This window comes from Rhamphochromis sp. 'chilingali', assembly GCF_963969265.1.
Source record: "Rhamphochromis sp. 'chilingali' genome assembly, chromosome: 14".
In the NCBI taxonomy this organism is placed as follows: Eukaryota; Metazoa; Chordata; class Actinopteri; order Cichliformes; family Cichlidae; genus Rhamphochromis; species Rhamphochromis sp. 'chilingali'.
The window spans coordinates 30,858,352-30,869,857 of record NC_137941.1 but is presented as its reverse complement, the minus strand read 5'-3'; the positions used below and the strand labels follow the sequence as shown (position 1 = coordinate 30,869,857).

General features: G+C 41.7%; 1 protein-coding gene across 1 annotated transcript; it reads right to left on the bottom strand.

Annotated features, from left to right (window-relative positions):
• Positions 1-4,482: 4,482 nt before the first annotated feature.
• On the bottom strand, positions 4,483-10,862 carry tent5c (terminal nucleotidyltransferase 5C). The gene is made up of 2 exons (XM_080902718.1): positions 10,725-10,862; positions 4,483-9,778 (listed from the first exon to the last, which is right to left on the bottom strand). Exon 2 carries the CDS (start codon positions 9,754-9,756, stop codon positions 8,605-8,607), a length of 1,152 nt encoding a protein of 383 aa, XP_080758844.1. The 5' UTR covers positions 9,757-9,778; positions 10,725-10,862; the 3' UTR covers positions 4,483-8,604.
• Between the last annotated feature and the right edge of the window lie 644 nt (positions 10,863-11,506).

Here is an 11,506-nt window from a genome sequence, read left to right as displayed (position 1 = left end):
TTTATTTCCATAAGATCCAGAGTAACCAGAACAGTGCATTTCTCTTCTGAAAGGGCAGTAGAGAGAATAGCAGTGAGTAAGTCAGTACCATCAACAGCACCCTTTACATTGAAAAACAAGAAGCGCTCAGAGAGCACACACCTCTACAGAGGCAGCTCACTCTCTGAGCAGTATTTACTTTTAAAGGAACAGTACTGTGTTTTGAATATTCATCTTCTTTGCTTTTTTAAAGGTACTTTAAGAAGTTTGTAGTGCAGTAAAAATCAGATAAGGGCAGCATACAGTTCTGCTTTGATTACAGAAACGTTATGTAGGACTAGGTAATGGATAATAGATGCTGATCAGTAAATACCTGGACATGAATAATTTTATTTGATTATATAATATTATACTGCAGAATGTATTTGAACTAACTTGGCAGCTAATTCTCTTTCTCTTACTTTAAAGATATAAAACATAATTGGGTCAACTTAAAAGAAAAGCAGATGTGAAATGTAAAAGTGAATGCAGACAATAATGTGATATTTTAAATGCCCATATACCAGAATCATTTCCTAAATGAAATACAGACAATAGCAGCAGAATTTTAATCAAAGTTTTAAAGAAAAAAGTCACATCTGACCTTGAAGAAGAGGTCAAAGTAATGAGATATTTAAAATCCCCATATATCATTCCTCATATACCTATATGATGTCAATACAAACAATGTAAGAAACAGAGCTCTATGTGGCATTATCATGACTTTGACCTTTAGATTAATTTACTGACCTTAAAGAAGAGGTCAGAGGTCAAATGTGACATGTGACATGTTTTTTAAACTCATATGGTACTTTCTAGTTGCTGACATTGCACACCACACTTGTAGGAGTCACAGTGTCTAAGTTATAATGTGTTTTGCCAATTATTGATCAACAAATCATTAAGTTGATCTTGAAGACCTTGGTGGATATAAGCCAGATTTGAATGGATTGTTAACCTGACCTACAAACCCCTACAAAGTTTTATCAGAATTCATTCGAAACTTTTCGTGCTGTCGTGTTTACAGACAGAATGACACGCATGCACGCAAACCCTTCCAAACGCATAACTTCCTTGGCAGAGGCAGCAACTTCACACAGACCAAACTCTCTCGAATGAATGGAATCTGATGGAGAGATGCTCCTGCGAGGGGAAATCCATGCAACAGAGCAAAAGTCAAGTGAAGACATGGCTAGAACAAACAGAACCAGCATGAGTTTGCATGAGTTCAGTATTAGCTGCTTTCCATTTCAGGAGCAAACATATAGATTATGCCAGAGTTCACCAGAGCAGCCAGGAAAAGGACTGTTGCTGTCAGGGGTCTGACCATACAAGAGAAAACATCGCCGCACCGACTCTGAAAACCAGTTTCATAAAAAACAAACTTTGGTTTGTGCGGCACATAAAAAATCTCATCCATGCCAGAGTGCAGGGCAGGTGCTGCTTTGCAAAGCGATATTAATAACTTGTAGTTGGGAAAAAAAAGTGTGATTTCAGCTGTCTGCCACAGCTGCAAGCTGTTAACAAGGCCTTGATGCAGGCTTAGTGAACTGTACTTTAGGATTAAATTCAAATGAGTACACTGGACTTTACAACAGGACGCTCTGAAAGACTGTGTGGGTTTACCAGCGTGATCTTCATTCACGTGAAACCACAAACCACAGTGGAGGAGGAAAAGAAGTCCGAGCTGAATTATCAAAATTAAAGGTTAACAGGGCCTATAAAGCAGCATCAGCGAAAGGACAGAGGGGGAATGGAAAAAGAGGTTAGTTAGGGCAGATAACTGCGTCACCTAAGTCCACACAGTGAGTCACTGCCTGCAGATAAGTCACTGCTTTTATGAATGGCAGTTGGTGAGTGTGGGCTGGGGGTGGCAGGCAGATGGGGGCGTCTGGCCTGAGCGGAAAATAACAGCAGATAGTGAAGCTACACCAGAGGATGTGTGAGCATAGCGGAGAGGACTAAAGAGGAGAAACAGACAAAACACACATGGCAAACCTGCTTCCTTTTCATGTTCCCTTCAAGCACCGATTCTGCTCAGTCCTCCACTAAAGCACACTGTCACAAAAGCAATGTCCAGGCTGTTATTACCCAATAAAACCCCTGGCAGGGGGAGGAGTGCTTTCCACTGCACTCAGATCAGCGACGGAGGGATTTAAAGGTCTGAATGCTGAGCTGACGGATCTTCCCACTAAACCGCTTCCCTCAGTGATGGAGACGGAAAAACATCTCTGGTTAAAGTGAGTAGGACGCCCGCAGGGCTGAAATGAAGGAGTCTATAAAAATCCAAACGGTACAAGATCAGAAATACATCAGTACCACTTTCTTTAAGTGCATTCATCCCTTTTTAAGTAAGAGGCAGCAATTAGGACACTGTTTCGCTGCTTGAGTATTTTGTTTTTTAATTATTTTTTTCATCAAGGAGGTGTCAGATGTCTCTCATAATTATCTGTGCAGCATGACTAAACATAATGTCAGAGAGGCACCTTCACTGTGCAGGGGAACAAAAAGTCTTGTGACAGATGGCACGGTCCCCACAGAGCCCTGATCTCAATATCAGAGAACAGCTGAGACAGCCTAAACCCACAGAGGAACTCTGGAAAGTTGACTGGAATAACCAGTTTGCCAAGTACCCCCCACGCACACATCAGAAAACCCCACACCAAGTATTATTATATGTTAAATGCTGATTCATGTTTACTTTAAATAAAGTTAATGATAAATAACACCTACCAGCAGCACGCAATCAGACCCGAGCACTCGCTGTTTGAAAGTACAGCAGATCCCACTTTGCAAATGCACGTTGGACTGCCGTGCCCAAACAAATACTCACAAAGGATCTACCTTATGTTTTCCTAAATCTCCTTTACATCCTCCTGAGACCCTGCGTCCTCACGGTGGGACACTACACTAAGACATTTCTGCTGATTATGCTTCATTCTGCTCAATAACATGTTTTAAACTTTGTTAAACAATTGTAACTTTGTGTCATCCTGTAAAATAAATCCAACGTCCCCATGTGAGGACATACTTTTATTTAAAAAAAAACCCACATTATATATATATATATATATATATATATATATATATATATATATATATATATATATTTATATATAAATATATATAAATATATATAAATAAATAACACTCATCCAAATTAAGAATACTTTAGATACTTTAACAGTTGATGGTGCTAATCTAGCACCTGGTTCTAATCTCTGTAATTACCTGACAAAGCGAAGTAAAGTTGGCAGCAATCATTTCACTAGATGGTAGTTATTGATGGCAGCGGTTCAGGTAAAGGTTCAAGGGAAGAACCTTCTAGGAATTTTAAGAGAAGATGGATGTTACCAGAGGATTGGTTAAACACAATGTCATCAGATGTTCGACAGTGGCCCGTTCACCACTGCGCAGCACATGGTTCCTTCTTGTTTTACAGGATGTCGTCTTCTGAGAGAATCTGGACTGAGCTGGCATTGCCGTCACCACAAGCCCAAAGTCTAATCTAATAATCTGCTGAGGAGAACTGGCCCAAATATCACGAAGACCTAAAGTGTGGATCTGCAGCAGGTGTTGAGCCTCAAAATGATCAGAAGTGCTTTCACCACCAGTCTCTGCTAAATGGTGGTGAAAAGGGAAAAAAAAAGAGTAAGGGAAAAAAGGCTTCAAGTTGCTAACACTGGAATACTGAAATAACCCATCTCTGATTTAATCAAAATAAATAATTGATAGAAGGATAAAGTTATGGCTCCACAAAGCAGGTGGCTTAAGAGGAACAAAATCAACCAGAACAAGCTGGCAACACACCACAGGTATACATGAGCTTAAGTCATTTGAAGAGAACAGCCTATGTACTGCTTATCCTTTTATCCATGTCAGAATCGCTTGAAATTGTAATTTTTAACAACTTTCTGCATTTTTTTTTTTTTTTTTTTTTTAAATTTAGGTTATGTAATGATCTCTACTGTAACATGACACAAAAACTCAGGATCATTTACTGTGCTTGTACTTAAAACTTCAGTTTAAATGTCAGTTTCAGGCCAACTTTTGAAACCCCGTCATATTTTCTAGTGTATTCCTGCTGTGAACTCTTAACGTAACATCATGAACTTTGCTTCACGCCTGCATTTGTTCTAGCTGTGTGTATTGCCGAGTCATTTTACTCGACCATAATCCTCCCATGATGTGATGCTTTATTGCTATCGTATAAAGAAAGGAAATTTAAAGTTTGCAGAGCACAACAGCAGGTTCACAATAAAGGACCGCCTCGGTTCTTTAGTCAAAGCTCGTATTTCTCCACACTTCTAGTCTTGCTTCCAAATTTTTTTAGTCACATTAAGTAAAATTCTGCTAAACTCCCATTTTCTTAAGTCTAAATCACTTGACTGTCATGCTAAAACATTGTCAGTTTTACATGCAAGCTTTCAAGCAACAAACAAATGAGGCACATATTGCATTGAATACTCTTTATTCATTATTTCTTCTTCAAACACATTTTCCTGATGTACATGTACATTTCCATTCAAAGGAGAAAAAAAAAACTCTAGTGAGGTAAAAGTGCTGAAAAATGAAATAGTTTAATGGTTGTAACCATCAAAGTCACAATCACGAAGCTGACAAAAGCTCTTCTGCATTAACTATTTCCAAAAATATATATATAGTGCGACAAAGTTCATATTTTCCCCACTTTTTTTCCCCCCCCCATTCAACTTGTGTTACCACAGGCATCCCTTCACACAGGCGCAAACAAACACGCTCCACCACATGTTAACGTAAACACATCTGTTTCTGCTGCAAACAAAATAAATCATCGTCATACAGAAACTGTAGGACAGCTTCTATCACATTCCTATGGCATAAGACTTGCACTTTATACAAGCATAACCACTAAATATCTCATCTGCATCTCCCCTCTAGCAAAGGATACAGCTACAGGTGTCATAAGGGGGGGGGAAAGAAAAACGCTGTACCAATTAACAGCAGCCCAAACATGTGAGCCAACTCAAGGTGGTGTGAGAGAAACACTGGCAAGTTTACAGCAGAAAAAAGTGGCCAGAAAATAAATGCAAACTACAATATTCCCTTTCCATTCACAGAGTTCAGACATACGTCAGCCCAGTAAAGGAAAGGGTTAGACACAAGCCCCGCAAAAGCTCGGGCATAGTCATCAGAGAAAGCCACAATAACCGTAAACATGTGAAAGCAGGGTGGGGCAAAGGAGGATTGGGGGGGAAAAAAAAAAAAAAAAAAAAAAAAAAAAAAAAAAAGGCACTGGACTAGTATTCCAGACTGCTATCAACTTTCTAGGAAAATGCAAATTTGCTCGCAGTCTCTTTGACCTCGCTCTTAACAGCTGTTGGTGAGCGACATCAACAAAAAGCCTAAGAGGCTGGTTTTCACCACAGCAGGCTTCAAACTCCAACTGTGAGCAGCAGCTGGCTCTGCATGTTGCTCCAAGCCTCATCATTACTTCAAAGACCATAATCCACTAGGAAAAAAAGGATTTTAGCCTGAGAGTCAATGTTCTGTCCCCGAGCTTTCAGAGACGACGTCTCAGGGTTAGGAGAACACCACTAAAAATACAGCTTTTGGCACAAACCTAGGAGAGCCTCTGAGTAACGATAACATTTTGGAGCGAATGGGTGTAAAGATAAAAAGCAGGGCTGCTGTCGGGGTGTAACGAGCTGAAGTCTGCAGCCTACCTCCACCTTATCTAGGAAGAGCCTGTAGTAAGGGTGAGCAGAGGGAGAGTCAGGATTACAACAAAGGAAAGACGAAAAATGAAGAGAGGTGGGAGGGGGCATCTCAGGATCAAGGGCAGATTAAACCAATTTGCTCTCATAAATTTAAAAGAAAAACAAAATATGAAGGGGACAAAACTGTCTTCAAAAACATGCAGTCCCTGAGGACCAGCACGGCTCACACAGCAACTGACCAAGGCCTCTTTAAAGTGTTCCACCAGTGTGGGAGGGGGTCTTTACTCTGTGACCTCCAGCTACTGTGCCACCGTACAGATCGTCAGTGCACTTTAAGTATTTCGTGCTTCGAATGGGGAACAGAACAGTCAGACAAACTGAATTAGCCCAGCTGTTTTAGAGAATACAGTCCTAGGCAAATGCTGGAAAGATTATTCAGTTGAAAGGTGTAAATATACAGCACCTGTTAGAAAAAAAATAAAATAAAAAAAACTCAAAATGTCAGATTACAGAATGCATTTGGGCAAGACAGAGGTCAACATGACTACAGCGACATGACGGCCCAAACTTATAACCAAAAAAAAAAAAAAAAAAAAAAAAAAAAAAAAAAAAAAAAAAAAAAAAAAAAAAACTAAGATGAAGAGGCTCAGATGGCTGTCATGGGAATGACTGCAGATTTTAAAGACAAAATAAGGTTTGGGACAAACTAATGTTAAAGAAAAATAATCTTAATAGGAAAAAAAAAAATCCCTCAAATTTTAAAGTCAAAACAAAATTACTTTGCTCCTCAACCAAAAATATGCGCATTCACCTTATAAACTTTTATCTAATACAGACAGTTTTATATCAAAGCTTCACAGGCTGAAAGAAAACTTTTGCTAACCTTTCCCCCTTTATGACCACCATTAAAAAACCTTTTAAAAAGATCAACTCTCCACAAAGTGACAGGCACTTGAGTGCTTCAGTTGCTGGTTGTAAAGCAGACTTTTGGTCCAAGAGCATGTTCTTAAAAGAAGTTTAAAAAAAACAAAAAACAAAAACACGCTGCAGCTAAGCTGACACGGCACAACCTGCCCCTCAAATGTGACCTGCAGCCAGACCAAACTGATCTCCCTCAATTGTTCTATCAACCCCGACATTATGAGCCAACCAGATAAGTCTGTGGTTATCTCGTACCAACACAAGCCACAGTGAGATCAGCAGCAGCAATACAGGGAGCCGAACTTCTGAGAAACTCAGTGCATTTGGGGGAACAAATTCATGAGGAAATCCTCTCAAACTTGGCTGCTGTGATGTCAGGAAAACCAACAGGAGCAGTGGTGGCCAGAAATACTTCCAGCTTAGGTCATCAGTGTGTTCAGGTGTTCAGAAATTAACAGCTAATATTAGGCTTGGCTACAAATAGAAATTCATAGGTTTGGAGCGGCGACTTCATCTCTGCTGCCGTTTTGGTCGTAGCTTCCACACTGATGAAATTCCAGGTCTGAAAGGGGGAATGGTATCCCACTAGCAGGCATGTTGTCTGCCCTCCCCATGACCACAAAAGGGGTTCAAAACGCTCCGTGTCCCATCAGGCAACAGATGAGGACAGGAAGTGATTCAGCTGCCACATATGTAAGGTGGTAGGGCTGCTGCAGATCACACAACCAGGCTCCAGCTCCCTGCTTCAAAGGTAGCTAACCCCAGGACAAAAAAAAGAGAAGGATGATAATTATAGACTAAGAGTAATTGGAGAGGCACCGAGCTGCGTCAGAGGTGGCTCCCATTTCAGGGCTGCTGTCGAGCATGCAGTAGCTGTGAGGGACAACCCTTCGGGCCCCTCCATGTGCTGCTCCTTTTAAGGGAAGAGACAACTAGCCTGTCAATCCGGGACTCCCAGCCAAGCACATTCTCTAAACCCCCCCCCCACCAGGCTCAGTCCTGTCCATTTGCCTCCCACAATAACCCAGGGGCCGTGGCATGCTGAGGTCAATGGCAAGGCTTTCGGACTTAAAAGACAGGGAAAGTAGTGAGGTCATGTATTTGAGGCCTACGCTGTCTGAGAGTTCCACTCGAAGCCAGTCTCGACTGAAAGGTACAAGGCTGAGGAAACAAGGGGGAGGGAGGGGAGCCAATCTTATGTTGAAATTCACAGTGGAAAAATAAAAAAATACTTCTATTTTTTTTTCTCTTTTGCATCATTTACAAATCACAGGCACCGCTGGCACAGATGTCTCAGAAATATTTACATGTCAAAATGAATTAAAACAAATCGACTCCTCGCTTCCCGCTGATTTCTGACAGGATATTAGTGTACCACCTTTTCTCCCTCCACAGTAAACTTTAACACCGGTGATGAGCTTTCTCTCTCCCCCCCTTTTTTTTTTTTTGGCAGTCACCCATTGTTACTTTTCCCCAATAATACAATTTTTCAATATTTTATGCATTTTTTATCAACTTTTTTTCCAACCTTTTTCTTTTTAAATCAAGATGAAAACCAAATGTAAGGCTACGGCATTAGCTCCTCTTTCCTTTCTCCAAATCACAGCCCATACTTAAATTACTGATGGGGTAAACCTGGAGGTTTAAGGCACAAAATGCAACTCCATTAAGAATGGGATTGATAAACAGTGAAACAACCAAACATGAGAGAAAAAGAAAAAACAAAATCAAAACACTTAAAAATATCACTTTCTATTCAATGACCTAGACACTTCTGTCGGTAAAGGAATGAGAAAACAAAAGCAAAACGCTCGTCCAATTAAATATAATTGTGCCTTGAGAGGAACAAATTATTTATTGCCAAACATTTTTTTATGGTTTTTTTTTTTTTTTTTCTTAATTTCATTCCTTCTCTTCTCAAAAGCAGCAGCGACGCCATCTTGCTCATCCCAAGTCGTTTGTCTCGTCAGTTACACGGCAGCCATGTTGGAATGTTCTGGTTGGCCACATAGTAGTTGCTGAAGTTGTGGTCCCGGACATAAGGCGCTGGCTGGTAATAGCAGGTGACGCAGGACGCGTCGGGGATCGCGTTCTGCTCCGCCAGGACTCGGAAGGCCATCAGCGAGATGAGGTGAAGGGTCTGCCGCCGCTCGTGACCCATGAGGCACACCGTGCTCTCGTTAACCACTCGCCGGAGAATCATGAGGTAGTCGTATTTGCTCTTCTCCTCGCCAACAAAGTGGCTCTGGAGGTAGGATTCCACCTTACGCTGCTGCTCTCCTATGTCAGGAAAGTCAATGAAGAAGCGTGAGCACATATATCGCTCCAGGCCCTTGAATTCCTCCTCGCTGGCAGGCTGGAAGTCCCTCACCAGCAGGTTGCAGTACTTCAGCAGGCCACCGCCTCGGATCTCCTCAGGCCGCTTGGTGGCAATGAGCTTGTTTCGCAGGTGGCTCAGCGCAGTGTTGAAGTCTCCATACATGCTTTCCCCGCCAACAGTGGGGTGAAAGGCCTCTGACATGGGTGCCTGCTCCACCTCATAGAAGGAGAGCATGGAGTCCAGCACAATCTGAAAAGAGTCCACACTGAACTCAAACTGCCGACGTATTGAGTCCACAAACTTCAGCTCCACGTTACGGCCATTATTGTTGGAGAGGGAGATGAGGCTCCAGCGGTCCTGCTCTGTGTTCACTTTGACTAGCTTCTGCACGTAGGCCTCTTTGAGGGTCATCGGTGTAATTTTCTCTTTGTTCACACCCTCAGGCAGAAAGTCCAGCAGGGTACTGAGCACAACATCCTTGATGAGCTTGAACTCAGCCTCACGTGGCAAGTCCACCCTGAAGATGACGTCCAGGTCCTTGTAGCTCCAGCCAATATCTTGCACCAGCACGTGGCTGGCTGTGGAGCCATTAAGCCGTACGTCCTTCACCTTAATGCCGCTGAGCTCAAGGCGGGAGCGCACCCGAGCCACAATATCATTCAGCTGCACCTCCAAAGTAGGAAAGTTCCCCCGTCCATGAACGGGCACGACCTCAGTCAGAACTTCATTGAGCCGGCTCACCTGCTCCCAAGTCAAGACGCTGAAGGGACAACTGTTTGATTCCTCCTTGTTATCCATCTTCTCAAAAAGTTTAGATTGACTAAGGAGGCAGGACAGAAAAAACAAAATGTTAGTGACAGCCCTCAAGTGTGACACATACCAAATAAAGTCTACCATGTGAAAATATTAGCCAATATTCTTTAAAGGAAACAAAATCATTTTCTCTTAATTTTACCAAATTTGGTCTAGCTGTAGTAATGAGTGTCTAAAGGAGGTGGGGGGCGCAGTTAAATGTAATCAAGAACCATTTTCTTGCCGTGAAACAGGAGCAGCAACAGGAGCGTTCAGCACGAGCACAGGAGAACGCGAGCACGAGACAACCTGCACGCTACACACAGTAAAAGGACAGAGCCCGTGAGGTTTCTAGAACAGCTCACTGCGCAAGCCTGCCTTTTATTCCAGAACCGCTGAGAGACAAACACCGAGCTAGCTTCAAGTCCAGTAAAGCCGGGGGTCTCCCGAATAAACAACCGGTACTACTAATAGTTATTCCCCACTACATGGAGCGACAAAAGTCGCCGCGACACACGTTGGGCAAAATTTTAAACAGCAGTTATTTGTTCCAGCTGACTTGTCAATTTAGCCGTGCGGAGGTCAAAATCAAGTTTTACTCTATGTACAGCAAATAAGGCTCAGTGCTAACAGCATTTAAAACGCGTACCAAACTCTGCTCTGAAACTGACGATAAGAATGCTTTATCACTACACTAGCAAGATAGTATTATGGTTAGCTTAGCCATATGGCCATAAAACCCTTTGTGAATTCAGCGGTTATGCAAAGTTAGAATATCCTCAAGCAACACACTTTAGGTATCTACGTCTCACGTTAAAATAGCGCAACCGGCGACACGTTTTTGAATCGTGGCTACAGCACGGCAAACTTTAAATTTAGCAATTCAAACTTAGCGAACGCACCACTTTCCCCAACTACGAAAATAAAACACAGATTTGCGTAAGAAACTGAGGAGGGTTTTAAAAGATACATACATTTCCAAAAGGCTGTTCTGTAAGCATTCAAAGCCCGAAACGTGAGATGTGAAGTTTGCTGTCACGCACACGCCTCCACATAATCCACTGCCCGACAGAGAGACACAGCCACCGTTTAAAAGACAGCGTTAGAACCACAAACCCACTGAAGACACGCCTGTTTTATATAGCCGAAGTACGACCTTTCCGAAACACATGCACCGCCGTGGCACGACACAGTTCCTCGGACTATGTAATGTGCCGTTTACACTTAGAAAGTACAATGTGAGAAATACAGCGAGGATAGTTAAAATAAAATGCTAACTTTAAATATTAACTCCAAACCTCAGTTTTCATCATCTGCAGATCACATAATAATGGTCGCGTCAGACTGTATCAATGCCCTTTGCTAAGTATCTGATTGGCCAATGAGGTTTATGCGTTGCCAAGTAACCAGGAGCGTCTAGTTTAAGAGTAGAATTTAACTGTTGGTAAGCAAAGATTTCATAATTTAATTTAACTTTGCTGATATTTGCTGATATTTTGACTGTTATAATAAAATCTACTAATTCGTGTTACTTCAAAACAAAAAAGATTCATATATACTCCGGATACATATTTATTTAAAACAGGGAAGCTAAAAGTACCATCTATGTTTCAGCGATAGCTACTGTTAATTATTAGCATTTATGTGTTTGTGTGTGTGTTCACAGTAATTCTGACCCAAAATATTTATCCTGTGCATAATATTGCATTGCTAGTACGTAACTGTTTGTTTAAAAAAATAGTAATTATTACCACTG

What these genes read in the sequence shown, in the direction of transcription:
- tent5c (XM_080902718.1), bottom strand. Translation starts at nt 9,756, where the DNA reads ATGGATAACAAGGAGGAATCAAACAGTTGTCCCTTCAGCGTCTTGACT.